The sequence below is a fragment of the Coregonus clupeaformis genome, chromosome 6 (assembly GCF_020615455.1).
Source record: "Coregonus clupeaformis isolate EN_2021a chromosome 6, ASM2061545v1, whole genome shotgun sequence".
Taxonomy (NCBI): domain Eukaryota; kingdom Metazoa; phylum Chordata; class Actinopteri; order Salmoniformes; family Salmonidae; genus Coregonus; species Coregonus clupeaformis.
In genome coordinates this window covers 20301188-20318281 of record NC_059197.1, presented here as the reverse complement: position 1 = coordinate 20318281, position 17094 = coordinate 20301188, and the positions used below count along the sequence as shown (strand labels likewise).

Below are 17094 nucleotides of genomic sequence, written 5' to 3'. Positions count from 1 at the left end.
ATGAGTATGAATACTTTCTGATGGCACCAAGTCCCAAATGGAATGCAAACCGATTGTAATTTGTAGCACCATACACTCCACCATCCAACCAAAACAAGCTCAATAACTCAATGCATGCACACACTCCTACTAAATATGCATTCACCTGTATTTTGAGCAGGCCTATAACATCTTACTTTACCCAGTTTATCAATAAATGTACCATTAAAATAAAATTATTAACATTATGTTCTGTAGTTAGTTTTCACCAATCTAAGTCACATTTATTGTTTGATAAAAATTTAGCATTAATCTATGGAAAATGTCATCAACATTTTCAAATGTTATGATATAGATTATCAGCCTAAAATATCGACCATCAGCCTCCTTGGCCCACAAAAATCAGTATCGGCACCACAACAAATCCATATCGGTCGTTCTCTACAGTAAATGTATTGACAGAGACGCCTAATAAATAGCTGGAGCTCCTTACAAGTAAACAAACCTAGATCATCTTTTATGTCTCTAGTCTTCATCCTGACTGAACACAAAGGATCACGGACTAGGCTACTTCAGGAAATAGGCTTAACGGTTTCCTCCGTTATAATGACATTGTGCTCAGATCACTCCTCTAGTGTTCCAGACACAGGGGCTAAGTCTACAGACAAATCCTAGCCCCTAGGCATCTTCAGATCTATGTTAAGCGCCAAGAGAATATGGGCTAAGGGTTCTTCCTGGACCAGAAGCCACTAAGGTAAGCCATAGGACCATGACACAGCACTCCCTCTTCGAGTTGCCTGCCCACTACCAATCCATCCCCACTCTAAACCCAGAGCACCAATCACCATTCTCCAATCACCCGTCTTTTCCACATTCACACAGAGATCCCAAATTCAAAGACTCCATCTTCAGAAATACATGACTCCTCCATAGTTCATTAGTCTTAACAGACCTGGCCTTCCAAGGGCCTCAGATAGTTTGAACCAGTCTCCTCCCGCTCTCCGAAACTCACTTACACACAAAAGACACATCCCCTCTACTCTCCCTCTCTCACTGAAAATAACTCCCAGAATTGGCCTCTCTGCCTGTGAGTAGCTCTCAGCACACATTTCAGTCTAACTCCCATTAATGAGTGTGCATTGCTGACAAGGAAAAGCACTGACTAAATATAGTCAAAACCTACACCGAGCACTGAGACGGAGGGAGGGAGGGGTGGACCATGCACGAAAAGAGAGAGCAAAGGGAACTTTCTTGGAGTGTCCCATCCCAGTAAAACAGAGCTTGAGATATGAGTCACGACAAAAGGGAGGGAGAGGATGGGGGGGTGGAGAGAGTGGGGTTAAAGGGAGACTAACCAGACAGCAGCATATAGTTACCCTCAGACTGTTGGGAGCTCATCCTAGAGGCACGGTTCCCCATCTCAACGGCGTCCTGAGAGTGTGAGAGAGGAGAACACGGGGGAGAAGAGGGTATCGTCTTAACCCTTTCTCTGAAGTCCTCCTCCTCTCCGTCTACAGCTGGGTTATGCCCTCAAAACTGCTCAAATACTTTTTACTACTCTACTCCCTCATTCACTTGCCGGCTCTCGGTCCATCCTTCCCTATTTCTCTCACAAAGTGTATCCACAAGTAGCCCATGTCAGCAATGTGTATGTACAGTTGAAGTCAGAAGTTTACATACACCTTAGTCAAATACATTTAAACTCAGTTTCACAATTCCTGACATTTAATCCTAGTAAAAATTCCCTGTCTTAGGTCAGTTAGGATAACCACTTTATTTTAAGAATGTGAAATGTCAGAATAATTGTAGAGAGAATGATTAATTTCAGCTATTATTTCTTTCATCACATTCCCAGTGGGTCAGAAGTTTACATACACTCAATTAGTATTTGGTAGCATAGCCTTGAAATTGTTTAACTTGGGTAAAACGTTTCGGGTAGCCTTCCACAAGCTTCATTGTCCATTTGGAAGACCCATTTGCGACCAAGCTTTAACTTCCTGACGGATGTCTTGAGATGTTGCTTCAATATATCCACATAATTTTCCTTCCTCATGATGCCATCTATTTTGTGAAGTGCACCAGTCTCTCCTGCAGCAAAGCACCCCCACAGCATGATGCTGGCACCCCCGTGCTTCACGGTTGGGATGGTGTTCTTTGGCTTGCAAGCGTTCCCCTTTTTCCTCCAAACATAATGATGGTCATTATGGCCAAACAGTTCTATTTTTGTTTCATCAGACCAGAGGACATTTCTCAAAAAAGTACGATCTTTGTCCCCATGTGCAGTTGCAAACCGTAGTCTGGCTTTTTTATGGCGGTTTTGGAGCAGTGGCTTTTTCCTTGCAGAGCGGCCTTTCGGGTTATGTCGATATAGGACTCGTTTTACTGTGGATAGATACTTTTGTACCCGTTTCCTCCAGCATCTTCAAAGGGTCCTTTGCTGTTGTTCTGGGATTGATTTGCACTTTGACACCAAAGTACGTTCATCTCTAGGAGACAGAACGTGTCTCCTTCCTGAGCGGTATGACGGCTGCGTGGTCCCATGGTGTTTATACTTGCGTAGTATTGTTTATACAGATGAACGTGGTACCTTCAGGCATTTGGAAATTGCTCCCAAGGATGAACCTATAGGTCTTGGCTGATTTATTTTGATTTTCCCATGATGTCAAGCAAAGAGGCACTGCGTTTGAAGGTAGGCCTTGAAATACATCCACAGGTACACCTCCAATTGACTCAAATTATGTCAATTAGCCTATCAGAAGCTTCTAAAGCCATGACATCATTTTCTGGACTTTTCCAAGCTGTTTAAAGGCACAGTCAACACATGATTCCATATGTGTCATTTCATAGTTTTGATGTCTTCACTATTATTCTACAATGTAGAACATTTTACAAATAAAGAAAAAACCTTGAATGAGTAGGTGTCCAAACTTTTGACTAGTGCTGTATGCATGCATGTGTGAGAGAGACCTCGTTTAAAAATGGCACTGATCTGGATTTCCAGCTAGGGGGTTAGTAAATCACTCTGGGCTAAAAATACCCCCCTCCCACCCGTATTCCATCACCACAAAGCCTGGGAGGGTAGGGGGAACTGTTTTTCACCTGGCCATGAGCTCAGTGGTGTTGCCAGTGCCACCTAATGGATCGGAGGCCTATCGCAGGTATTCTATGGCTCTACAGATTGTGCTGCTTATGCCAGTTTTCCACCGTGGTACCTGGTTGATTCTTACTCCCGTCAACACTACAGCTTTGCTGTGAAAAAACAGGTCAGAACCAAACCATGCTCCAGAGAGCTGTATTGACACCAGAGTTAACCTACTAGTTCACCAACAGAGGGCCCAAACAAACACTCATCTTATTTCACACTGAAAGATGCAATCAGAACGCAGCTGTGTCCCCCCCAAAAACATGTCTCCCGACTCAAGTCTAGTTAAAGAAAAAAAAGAAAACATGTTGCGGTCTCATCAGGGCTAGATTGTTAAGAGTGTGTGTGTGCGGTGCTGAAGCCAAGTTCTCGTCTCATTGTCACATGACCGACCAGTGAACAGGAGGATCATGTGCCAGACTGACCATATGACATGTGACTTCTAGAATAAAGAGTGACACACCCCATGACAACCTTATGACGAGTCTGATAAAGATGCAACAACCATACGACTTCCTAAAAGAACAACTCCAAGAGGGTCAATAATAGACAATACCCACATTTCCTACAGTGATGACAGTACCTAAATCAGAGTGAAGCAAGTCTCAGTAGCCCCACTGCAGAGTTACAACTTGGTCTGTGGTCTTTACATATAGCACCTAATATGGGTGGAATAATTTTTTATTGAGAATGGCCCACTAAAATAAAATATGTCATTCGTAGCCTGCACTCGAACAGCAAATGGAGGAAGCGTTTCCCGCGGTTACGTTTTTAATATGCCAGGTAAGCTACACCGGTTGTAAAGCGGATTAATGTGCTTAATTTTAAGAATTGAGCAATAAATATAACAGCACGAGAAACCTGGGATCCTCTTTTAAATAGTGGCCAGTCAAGACTCAGTTTTCACACGCGATTGTGCAATGACTGGGCTTATAAGAACACGTTTCACTAGGCTCTGTAGGCTATGTGCTCTCCAACCCTGTTCCAGGGGTCCTAGGCCTATAGGCTACGTTTGGAATTATTTGGCCACTTTAGCTGTGATGCAAACCGTATCAAAACATATAGGCCTATGGGCTAGGCTCCGATGCATGGGACTATGATTTGGGAAAGTCATGAGCTGTTTCTTGCCCTTTTAGACTGCACACGCTGGGCATCATTCACAAGTGATAATATTCTCACCCATCAGACTATTATCAATTTAATCTTGTCTTTACATATACAAAATAATATGTGTGAAATTAGTTGATTTAGAATGGGCCATTATCATGCACCGGTCAGAACAGAGGCAGGGGGAAAAAAATATATGTCATCTATACGCACTTGAATAGCGAATGGAGGAAGCTTCTCCCACGGTTCATTTTCATGCCAGCTATGAGGAGCTGGCTCACGCTGCGCAACATGTGATCCTATTCCGCTCAAACTCTGAATGCCAGGGCTCTCAGGAAGTGTTTGATTTGATTGCATTGATGTCAGATAGATTAGTGTGGTCCTCTGTAGCTCAATTGGTAGAGCATGGCGCTTGTAACGCCAGGGTAGTGGGTTCGATCCCCGGGACCACCCATACGTAGAAATGTATGCACACATGACTGTAAGTCGCTTTGGATAAAAGCATCTGCTAAATGGCATATTATTATTATTATATTAGAGGGACATTATAAACTGGGTGGTTCGAGCCATGAATGCTGATTGGCTTACAGCCGTGGTATATAAGACCGTATACCACGGTTATGACAAAACATTTATTTGTACTGCTCTAATTACGTTGGTAACCAGTTTATAATAGCAGTAAGGCACCTCGGGGGTTTGTGGTACAGTTGAAGTCGGAAGTTTACATACACTTAGGTTGGAGTAATTAAAACGTGTTTTTCAACCACTCCACAAATATCTTGTTAAAACTATAGTTTTGGCAAGTCGGTTAGGACATCTACTTTGTGCATGACGCAAGTAATTTTTCAAACTATTGTTTACAGACAGATTATTTCACTTATAATTCACTGTATCACAATTCCAGTGGGTCAGAAGTTTACATACACTAAGTTGACTGTGCCTTTAAACAGCTTGGAAAATTCCAGAAAATGATGTAATGGCTTTAGAAGCTTCTGATAGGCTAATTGACATCCTTTGAGTCAATTGGAGGTGTACCTGTGGATGTATTTCAAGGCCTACCTTCAAACACAGTGCCTCTTTGCTTGACATCATGGGAAAATCAAAATAAATCAGCCAAGACCTCAGAAAAAAAATTGTAGACCTCCACAAGTCTGGTTCATCCTTGGGAGCAATTTTCAAATGCCTGAAGGTACCACGTTCATCTGTACAAACAATAGTACACAAGTATAAACACCATGGGACCATGCAGCCGTCATACCGCTCAGGAAGGAGACGCGTTCTGTCTCCTAGAGATGAACGTACCTTGGTGCGAAAAGTGCAAATCAATCCCAGAACAACAGCAAAGGACCTTGTGAAAATGCTGGAGGAAACAGGTACAAAAGTATCTATATCCACAGTAAAACGAGTCCTATATCGACATAACCTGAAATGCCGCTCAGCAAGGAAGAAGCCACTGCTCCTAAACTGCCATAAAAAAAAGCCAGACTACGGTTTGCAACTGCACATGGGGACAAAGATCGTACTTTTTGGAGAGATGTCCTCTGGTCTGATGAAACAAAAATAGAACTGTTTGGTCATAATGACCATCGTTATGTTTGGAGGAAAAAGGGGAACGCTTGCAAGTCGAAGAACACCATCCCATCCGTGAAGCACGGGGGTGGCAGCATCATGCTGTGGGGGTGCTTTGCTGCAGGGGGGGACTGGTGCACTTCACAAAATAGATGGCATCATGAGGAAGGAAAATTATGTGGATATATTGAAGCAACATCTCAAGACATCAGTCAGGAAGTTAAAGCTTGGTCGCAAATGGGTCTTCCAAATGGACAATGACCCCAAGCATACTTCCAAAGTTGTGGCAAAATGGCTTAAGGACAACAAAGACAAGGTATTGGAGTGGCCATCACAAAGCCCTGACCTCAATCCTATAGAAAATGTGTGGGCAGAACTGAAAAAGCGTGAGCGAGCAAGGAGGCCTACAAACCTGACTCAGTTACACCAGCTCTGTCAGGAGGAATAGGCCAAAATTCACCCAACTTATTGTGGGAAGCTTGTGGAAGGCTACCCGAAACGTTTAACCCAAGTTAAACAATTTAAAGGCAATGCTACCAAATACTAATTGAGTGTATGTAAACTTCTGACCCACTGGGAATGTGATGAAAGAAATAAAAGCTGAAATAAATCACTCTACTATTATTCTGACATTTCACATTCTTAAAATAAAGTGGTGATCTTAAATGACCTAAGACAGGGAATTTTTACTAGGATTAAATGTCAGGAATTGTGAAAAACTGAGTTTAAATGTATTTGGCTAAGGTGTATGTAAACTTCCGACTTCAACTGTATATGGCAATATACCACAGCTAAGGGCTGTTCTCAGTCACAATGCAACGCGTGGTACCTGGATACAGCTGTAGTATATTGGCCATATACAGTTGTATCCAGGTACCACGCGTTGCATCGTGACTGAGAACAGCCCTTAGCTGTGGTATATTGCCATATACCACACCCTCTCGGGCCTTGTTGCTTAAATAGAGCACTGAGTACACGGCCAAGTTTGGTAGGCTACTAATGACCATCAGTGCGCAGTTTTGGAGTAGCCTAGTTACCGTGACTCAACGATCACGTGGAATTTGACTGCGGTCATGACTCGTGGCTGCCGGTAATACGGTCACCGTAACAGCCCTAGTCACAACACCACCAAATTAAATCATAGACTGGTGCCACATACTAGGCATGTCAAATCTAGGGTGTGGGTTTGAGGGGATGAAATGAAGAGGCATTTCTGGAATATTCACCACTGAACTACATAGGCCCTTTTCAACTTCAATCCCTCACCAGCTAATAGGTACTTCTATCTAGCCTTCTAGTTCCCACTTCCTCCACTGTGAAAATCTGTGTAGGACTGTGTAGGTGAAAACAGTAAAGCGTATGCGTCACTTTGCCTATTGAAGAGCTAGGCCGGCGGAGCCATCACCATACTGCTTACACATATCCAGTCCTTTCAGGTGTTTTAAAACAGTGAATGGGAGAAAGAGCTAGCTAGGGGGCAAAATGGAAGCTGAGGGGGAGGTATGGGAGTGTTACACACCTCCAGAGCATCAGCCCCAAGACCAGTAGCTCCTGCCAAACTGGAAGCAGCAGCAGTTGGTTGAGCTGGGCCTGAGGACACATTCACTTCCCTTCCTCCTGGTCTTGGTCTCAGCCAGAAGCCTGAAGCACACTGGAGCAGACCCAAATACATTCCTGCCCCCAACTCAACTTAGCACTGCGGTCTAAAAAACACACACACACATACAGGCAGAGGCTCTGTGCACGTTTGTCTGTCTGTCCATGGCTCCAGAAGCCCAGACAAAGAGTCAACGAGAAAGCATGTCAGTGTCTTAAGTGTGTGAGACAGTGTGTGTGTGTGCCACGTCGAGTACAGTATGTGAGAGCATGAGCGTCCGTAGCTTTGTGAGGCATTGAGAGAGCACGTGACTATGGGATTGTGTGCACATGAGCATGCAAATATGGGCCTTGAATGTGCGTTTGTATGTGTGTGTGACCCTACTTCACCCTCCAGCTAGTAAATTCTATTAGACTGGCATCTAGAGGGAAAAAATCAAAAAAATGTGCTCACACTTCCAAATTATCTAGCTCAGAGGGAAGAAAGATTTATAGCCTGCAGCCTATAAACAACTTCTGACCAGATCTATAAAAAAGTACACACACACAACCTCTCTTACACAGAAACATAATGATATGCACAGATATATTCACACACACACAACTCACCCCCCACTCAAAACCTTATTTACAAATCAACCATCTTGTTAACCATGTTGGAGCAATACATGTCAAGACTTGGATAACATTTTCTAAAGTAGACTCCATAAATGGACTGCTCTGACCATGGCTGGTCACTGTTGAACTGTACAGATTAAGCCACTACATAGCTCACAGGCTTGTGAGCAGGGTCACCAAGTTTGTTTTCAGGACAACAAGTGAGCTTTCTATAGTCCCTGTATTGGCGAACACATACCACTAGAGGGCAGTCAAACTCTGCATCACCAGCCCAAAGGCCTTCGTTCCTGGACAAATGAACAGGGAAGTTACGGAATTTGGAATAGACCACTGTTGGGAATTAAGTAACAGTTTGGAATTTGACCTGTGTGTCAGTGTTGAATTAAATTTCTCTTGAATTCAGTCAATTGAAATTCTGTTGAAAATACATTTAAATTAATCTCAGGAATTGACATCCCTGTTTTCAGTGTGTCCAGGAGAGAGCGGTGTTAGGCTGAGGCCTGTGGTGTTGGGTAAAGGAGGGTATCGGCAGGCGAGGCCCCAAACAGAGCCTCTTACCATACGTACCATATTCAGCTGGGCTGGTGCCTGGGTAGAAGCCTGGGGTGCCCGGCGGGACCGGGTACTGCTGAGGGGTGGCCACGTACGTTGACCGGTACTGAGGGAGAGACATGTCAGAATGGTTTAGATATAAGATCATCTAAACGTACATTGTAGAATGTTCCCCAAGCCCAGAGTATTCAAGGCAAGCTAAAGCTCTACTAAAAAATAAATGTTAAACTACAAAAGATGGAAAGGTTGCTAAGACAGCCTGCCAACTAGTACTTGATTTAACTAATTCAACACACACACACACCTCTACCTTTCTTTGTCCCACACACACACTTTAGTGTGGTTTTGATGGCCAACAAGCTGTGGCAGGCCTACCTCTCTTAATATCTAACTTACACCTCTCAACCACCCTCGAACACACAGTAACACCCATCCCGCTCTCTCTCTTTGGTGTTTTTAAGCGCTGCACAATCAGGAAGAGACTGGAGGGTCAGCTGATCGCCTGGCCATGGCCAGGGGGAGGGGAAAGGGGCTTTTGTCCCAGCACTGGCTCCATAGAGCCCCATAAAGCGGAGGCCAGACTCAGCAGAATCTGTCCCTGAGCCAGGGGGTCACCGGGGGGAGGCAGACCACTCCATGTGGGACCTCCCTCACAGACGGGGAGGGGGACTGCCTTGTTAGTTGCTACCAGACCAGAAATAGCATTTCCTTCATTTCCAAATACCATAGCTATGCTTGATTGAGCTTGCATGGCACAAAGGAACCAATAGAACAGCCCCAAAAGGTGTAGTGAATTTCTGAGTAAAGAGAATGAGAAAGTGGCCCCTAGTAAAGATGGAGCACCCTGTAGGAAGGGGCGGGTGTGTGTTAACCTGTCCGGGTATGAAGTAGGCGGGGCCTTGTTGGTTGGGGAAGGGGATCTGCTGTGAGGGGATTATCATCATCTGTTGGCCTGGCTGGTAGACGTGTGTGGGTGCCACGGTCCTCGGCGTGCTGTTCGGGGGCACCAGGGGGGCATTGCTGGGCCGGCTGTAGTATGGCTGGAGAGAGGGGAGCGGAGGAGAGGAGGAATGTCATGGAAGTGTCACATGTCCATAAGTCTCCTCTTTTGTAAAGAACGTTCAACAATAAAATTCAACCCAACTTTGAAAGGGCTATTATATTTCCCTTTGACATTACTTATGGCAGTTATTACCAAAACAATTTACACAGTATGTTCTGACACTAACAGCCTGTTCATAAAGGCAGAATCCAAACCGCTAAAAACCGAATAATACTAGAATGTTCTGTGTTGCTTAATTTACATTCAGATGAGTCTCTTTAAGCAAAACTGAAGCCAAAAGAATGACGCCAGGACCACAGGCAGGAACAACTTCAGACAGACCTATTTTTCCAGGAGTCTAAGTGTTACCTGCAGTGACCTGAATCCTCCCTTCAGCAGCACATCACACAGACACCACATGAACACACACACACACACACAAGGAAGCAAGAGGGGCGAGAGCGGCAGTCAGTTAAATTGACAGAAAGCAGAGAACCTACCCCCACCACCCCAGCAGTGAATTAACAAGCAGCATGCATAAATGCAGAACACATCCCTAGTCCATTAAAAATGCAGGTGTGTGAGTGACTGTCCATGCGCAAAGCTAATGCGGAGCACAGAGTCTGTGTGAGTGGCGTGTCAGGGTTTCCGTTAGGAAAATGTGGCGCCAGCAACATTTTAATTTACCGGACATTTTAGAATTAGGGCGTCCATCCACATTGCTTAGAATGAAAAATCACATTTAGATTACGGTAACTCATGTTAACAGAACATGCAACAATGTGCGGTCCTTCTTACCAAATTCTGATGTGCACTTTGAACATGTTAGAACAACTGTCCACATTAACTTCTCCTCAGCCAACAAGATGAGTAACGAACAGCTAAATTACTTGCCTATGTCAATCTGCTATAGTAGAAACGTTCAGGCTACCAATTCTATTGGTCAGCTTGTAGCGAAATAAATAGCCTGTTCCAGACAGACTCTGGGAGTTGTGGGACGATAGATCCCAAATTCATACAACCAGCAGGACACATCATATTTATTTAATTTTTTTAGAAAGAAATGGGTCGGGGCCTCCCGAGTGGCGCAGCGGTCTAAGGCACTGCATCGCAGTGCTTGAGGCGTCACTACAGACCTGGGTTCGATCCTGAACTGTGTCGCAGCCGGCCGCGACCAGGAGACCCATGAGGCGGCGCACAATTGGCCCAGCGTTGTCCGGGTTAGGGGATGTCCTTGACCCATCGCGCTCTAGCAACTCCTGTGGCGGGCCGAGCGCATGCACGCTGACACGGTCGCCAGTTGTTCTGTGTTTCCTCCGACATTGGTGTGGCTGGCTTCCGGGTTAAGCGAGCAGTGTGTCAAGAAGCAGTGCGGCTTAGCAGGGTCGTGTTTCGGAGGACGCATGGCTCTCGACCGTCGCCTCTCCCGAGTCCGTAGGGGAGTTGCAGCGATGGGACTAGACTAACTACCAATTGCACATCACGAAATTGGGGAGAAAAATTAAATTAAAATGGGTCTGATGCAACAGATCAGAACGTTTCGCATAAAATGTTGATAAACTATTATTTCATCACATTATAATAGCAGCAATGAGCACAAGGCAGTAGTCTACACGGTTCGTTCCATAATGCAGTTAGTCAGAAAACAGGGCACTACACATAATAATATAATATGCCATTTAGCAGATGCTTTTATCCAAAGCGACTTACAGTCATGCGTGCATACATTTTTGTGTATGGGTGGTCCCGGGGATCGAACCCACTACCTTGGCGTTACAAGCGCCGTGCTCTACCAGCTGAGCTACAGAGGACCACACATGCAAGCAGTTTCATGTGACAGATGAAAATATCAGTTAGAAAGAGGAGATCTAATAGCCTACTTTGAAGTAAGGTAAGACATGCCTCATAATATACTGAACAAAAATATAAAACATGTAAAGTGTTGGTCCCATGTTTCATTAGCTGGAATAAAAGATCTCAGCCATTTTCCATATGCACAAAAAGCTTATTTCTCTTAAATTTGGGGCATAAATGTGTTTACATCCCTGTTAGTGAGCATTTCTCCTTTGCCAAGATAATCCATCCACCTAACAGGTGTGGCATATCAAGAAGCTGATTAAACAGCACGATCATTACACAGGTGTACCTTGTGCTGGGGACAATAAAAGGCCACTCAAAATGTGCAGTTGTGTCACACACAATGCCACAGATGTCTCAAGTTGAGGCAGCGTTATATTGGCATGCTGACTGCAGGAACATCGTTTTAGAGAATTTGGCAGTACGCCCAACCAGCCTCACAACCGCAGACCATGTGTAACCACGCCAGCCCAGGACTTCCACATCCGGCTTCTTCACCTGCGGGATCGTCTGAGACCAGCCACCCGGACAGCTGGTGAAACTGTGGGTTTGCACAACCGAAGAATTTCTGCACATACGGTCAGAAAACGTCTCAGGGAAACTCCATCTGCCTGCTCGTCGTCCTCACCAGGGTCTTGGCCTGACTGCAGTTCGGCATCGTAACAGACTTCAGTAGGCAAATGCTCACCAGTCATGTGAAATCCATAGATTAGGGCGTAATGAATTTTAATTGACCGATTTCCTTAAATGAACTGTAACTGAATTCCACTAAATTATGGAAAATAACCTGTAGACGATAAGCATGACCAGTCAAATGTATTTCCCATTGACTGGTACAGTATTTACATCAATCAATAGGCTAAAAAGCAATATGTAGCAATGATTCTCGCGTTGTTTTTATTTTTACATTCTACTCCTGGACAACTGACCAGAGCCAATTTCATTTATCAGCTTTTCTACTATTTTTTATTTTTATAAAATCGGACAAAAGCCTGCCATTACCAGCTAACGGAAACCCTGGTGTGTGTGTGTGTGAACATGACAAGTTCCCAATGAAGGCGGATCTCAGAGTCAAGACATCCCAGAATACTTTCTGAATAGGATTCTACAGCAGATTCAATCTCTTAGCCTCCCGTAATAAACATGACTGTAGGTTTTACAACATTCAGTGGTCAGAAACAGTTTAGTAAGACAGGAAGTGCAAGTGAAGAGAGAACTCTACACTGCCCATAATTCCAACCGAGCATACCCAAATCCCTGGTTAGGCTGTTAGTACCTGTTGGTGTAAAGCACGGGGCACAACTAGAAAAGGAGGGCAAGACAGTTCAGAGGTTAAACCCACATAGGACACCAGCTGGAGAGCAGCGGATACAACCTTCCTCCATAGACACACACACACAGATAGGCAGGCATGGCGCTGGGATCAACAAGAGGATTCAGAACACAATACAGGTCTCATCTGAGATCTGACAGAATTATTTTTCCTTCCAGCAGTAACGTTGACAGGTTGGAGTGTGGAACGTACACCCACTGAGCGCTAAAACAGTATGAGATGGAATCAACAGGAGAGCTTATTTGTAGGAAAGAGTGAGAGTTGACATGTAGCAGGATCTATATTCCTACCAATGGATTAAGATACTTCACTAGGGACAAACATCTGACAGTTGAAATAATAAGTAACGTCAGAGTTGAAGCTGTGGGGTGACGGAGGGAGTACCTGTCGGGGCTGTGGCGCTGGGTTCATTTGTGGAGGTGGGGTGGCAAAGACAACAGATGGGGGCTGTCCAGGAGGGAAAGTGGGCTGTGAAAGGGAGAGGAAATGAGGGGAGAGACTGATCAACAATATGGTTACTGATTGGACAAACCATGAGAGAAGATTGAAGCTCCAATCAAAACAGACAGTAGATTCCCCTTACTAGTTGGAGTCCGGGGGAGGACGCTGGGTGGGGGACAGAGGGGGATCCTGTTATAGGCTGTGGTGCTTTATTCATTTCATGTGGTTCTGCATGGGCGCACTCGGACCTGTACAGAAATCTGAGAGGAGGAAGAACAGGGTGGAGGAGGTGAAGAGAGAATCAGCGATGGACTAGAGAATGTGTTTAGGCTTTGTTGATCAGCACTCACACTTTGAACTGTGTTTAGTCCCAGGAACGGGAGCAAGGCTCTGTGGTGTGCCAACGTGGTGGTCGTCTGTCCTCTGATCAACCTGTCAGAAAGAGAGAGAAAGAAAAAGGTAAGATTGGACTCATAACTGAGATGACAGAGACAATGGTTTGGTACACAGGGGACACAATCCTATTCCCCAGGAGACAGGCATATTGTCTAGGGCTGGGAATTGCCAGGACCTCACAATATTTAGGTGCCGATACGATATTGCGATTATACAGCAACAGTCAAAAGTTTGGACTCACATACTCATTCAAGGGTTTTTCTTTATTTTGACTATCTTCTACATTGTAGAATAATAGTGAAGACATCAAAACTATGAAATAACATATAGAATCATGTAGTAACCAAAAAAGTGTTAAACCAATCAAAATATGTTTTAGATTCTTCAAAATAGCCACCCTTTGCCTTGACAGCTTTGCACACTCTTGGCATTCTCTCAACCAGCTTCACCTGGAATGCTTTTCCAACCGTCTTGAAGGAGTTCCCACATATGCTTAGCACTTGTTGGCTGCTTTTCCTTCACTCTGCCGTCTGACTCATCCAAACCATCTCAATTGGGTTGAGGTCGGGGGATTGTGGAGGCCAGGTCATCTGATGCAGCACTCCATCACTATCCTTTTTGGTCAAATAGCCCTTACACAGCCTGGAGGTGTGTTGGGTCATTGTCCTGTTGAAAAACAAATGATAGTCCCACTAAGCGCAAACCAGATGGGATGGCGTATTGCTGCAGGATGCTGTGGTAGCCATGCTGGTTAAGTGTGCCTTGAATTCTAAATAAAGACTGTCACCAGCAAAGCACCCCCACACCTCCATGCTTCACGGTGGGAACCACACACACGGAGATCATCCGTTCACCTACTCTGCGTCACAAAGACACAGTCCATTGCTCGTGTTTCTTGGCCCAAGCAAGTCTCTTCGTCTTATTAGTGTCCTTTAGTAGTGGTTTCTTTGCAGCAATTCAACCATGAAGGCCTGATTCACGCAGTCTCCCCTGAACAGTTGATGTTGAGATGTGTCTGTTACTTGAACTCTGTGAAGCATTTATTTGGGCTGCAATCTGAAGTGCAGTGAACTATAATGAACTTATCCTCTGCAGCAGAGGTAACTCTGGGTCTTCCTTTCCTATTGCGGTCCTCATGAGAGCCAGTTTCATCATAGCGCTTGATGGTTTTAGCGACTGCACTTGAAACTTTCAAAGTTCTTGAAATGTTCCGTATGGACTGTCGTTTCTCTTAGCTTATTTGAGCTGTTCTTGCCATATTATGGACTTGGTATTTTACCAAATAGGGCTATCTTCTGTATACCACCCCTACCTTGTCACAACACAACTGATTGGCTCAAACGCATTAAGGAAAGAAATTCCACAAGGTACACCTGTTAATTGAAATGAATTCCAGGTGACTACCTCATGAAGCTGGTTGAGAGAATGCCAAGTGTGCAAAGCTGTCATCAAGGCAAAGGGTGGCTACTTTGAAGAATCTCAAATATAAAATATATTTTGATTTGTTTAACACTTTTTTGGTTACTACATGATTCCATGTGTTATTTCATAGTTTTGATGTCTTCACTATTATCTATATGTAGGCTATTGCGATTCGATACTGCGATTTTATTGCGAGCTGATGTTCCAAACATACCTATTGCTCACAATATGTCTGCTGCAGACGAGAGCAAGAGAAAATTAGTTTTGATCAGTAATGGAAAAAAAAAAAAAAGTGTTGAAAAGATGTTGGCTTACTATTTAAAAAGATGGAGAACAAGCTATAGGATGAAAAATACTGTAGTTTTGGCACAGGTACAGCCGACTAGGGTTAGACTGGTTTTTTTCTTGATAAAAAATGGTGCTTAGGTGGTGGGTGGGGTGAAGCTGTGGCCAATGGAGCAGTCGCTGATTGAAAATTAAAGGCCCCCATTTGGCCGCAGTGACAAAACGTAGTTTTTTTTTTTTTTAAGCAAATGTCCTGCAATTCTACACATTTTGCCATGGCTTATGCCATCTGAGTGACTAACATAACAAAATCAATGGAGGCCCCGCGCCATGACAAAAATACTCCTGAATGCATCATTTTTTGACTTTTAGATTCTCCCTGACGGTCAAGCTTTTATTTTGGCGATAGCTTCTTTTTTTTTTTTTTTTTTTTACTGTTTGGACATAGGCGGCCCTCCAATACTTTTCTATGCAGAAAACACCCTGATTGATAGTTAAAGCTATCTAGCTTCTTTTTTTATTTTTTTTTACACAAATCGATATGTAGAGTCAAAGTATCAATATAATATTGTCCAAAATAATATTGCGATATGTAACTAAATGTTTTCCCGTCCATCCCTACTATTGTCCTGATAGAATATGTTGGGTTTCACCTATTGGCCGTTCACTCTTAAAGTAACAGTAAACAGACTGTCCTGCCACACAAAGAGCAGTGGGGAAAAGCCCAGAGTCATGCTGAGTCAGTGTTTTTCTAAGAAGTGAAATACCACTTCTGTCAGGTGAAAGAAGCCAAAACACAAACACTGACTCTAAGGCAGAGGAGAAAAGCACACTAGACATAAACATTTACATTTTAGTCATTTAGCAGACGCTCTTATCCAGAGTGAGTGCATACATTTTTCATACTGGCCCCCCGTGGGAAACGAACCCACAACCCTGGTGTTGCAAGCGCCATGCTTTACCAACTGAGCTACAGGGGGAAAATGGACAGGTGGAATAGAAAACTTAAGAGAAACGTTGAAATAGACATTTTCCACTGATGCTACCACACCCTCAGAGCTCAGAACGGTGGGGGAGTTGGAAGGAAAATGGCAACGTCTCTAAAAAGGAGGTGCTGGTTGATTAAGGTCAGAAACTGAGAGTGAGATTGAGTTGACACTCTGGGGCTATAAAGGGCTCTCCACAGTCTATGCAAACGGAGCTGACGGAGGTCAGTTGACCTGAAGTTCCAGAAATTCAGCTGCACAAATGTACGTAGAACTACATAGAGTGATGCAAACAGACCTACCTCGGCTATGTTTGTGTAGAGCCCTTTAGAGGGTCTCCCTGTGCTCACCCTGACATACTCAAACTGACAGCAAGACAGCTAATGAAAGACTGTTTTCCAAAGGGGACCCTGGGACACACCCTATAGCAGAGACCTAAAACTGTTCCCTCAGAAAGGGATGATGGGGGAGCACTTGGCATTCATGAAGGCTACAGTTGAGTTCCCTGATGAGTGAACAGCGATGACCATATAGCGCATTCACCTCCTATTCCGGAGGTGCATACTACACCAACTCAGTATGTATCCTACTCCCGCAGTGAGGAACTGACTAGGCAGGGTAGCCCAAGGGACCAGGGGTTGGAGGGAGGGGGGATATGTGAAACCCAGCCAAGGGCAGGCAGCAGAGAGAGCAGGATGAATGTGTGTGTGGGTTCGTTCATGTTCAACCACCAGCGCAACGGAAACCGATGCATAACCCCAATATGACC

The 17094-nt window shown here is 44.4% G+C and overlaps 1 protein-coding gene across 8 annotated transcripts in view; it reads right to left on the bottom strand.

The window, feature by feature from the left end:
- LOC121567718 (eukaryotic translation initiation factor 4 gamma 1-like) overlaps nt 1-17094 on the bottom strand; it is a 46971-nt gene that overhangs the window by 26234 nt on the left and 3643 nt on the right. For 4 of the 8 annotated variants that reach the window (XM_041877949.2, XM_045218899.1, XM_045218893.1 and 1 more), the window contains exons 2-7: nt 13587-13668; nt 13379-13496; nt 13180-13263; nt 9975-9995; nt 9436-9603; nt 8579-8669 (exon numbers count right to left, since the gene is read on the bottom strand). In XM_041877949.2, coding sequence (XP_041733883.2) covers nt 8579-8669; nt 9436-9603; nt 9975-9995; nt 13180-13263; nt 13379-13453 — 439 coding nt within the window. In that variant the 5' untranslated portion in view covers nt 13454-13496; nt 13587-13668. Of the gene's footprint in view, nt 1-1334; nt 1411-7316; nt 7449-8578; nt 8670-8867; nt 9069-9435; nt 9604-9974; nt 9996-13179; nt 13264-13378; nt 13497-13586; nt 13669-17094 lie in introns of those variants that run through there. The other 4 variants (XM_045218895.1, XM_045218903.1, XM_045218907.1 and 1 more) reach the window with 4 other exon arrangements.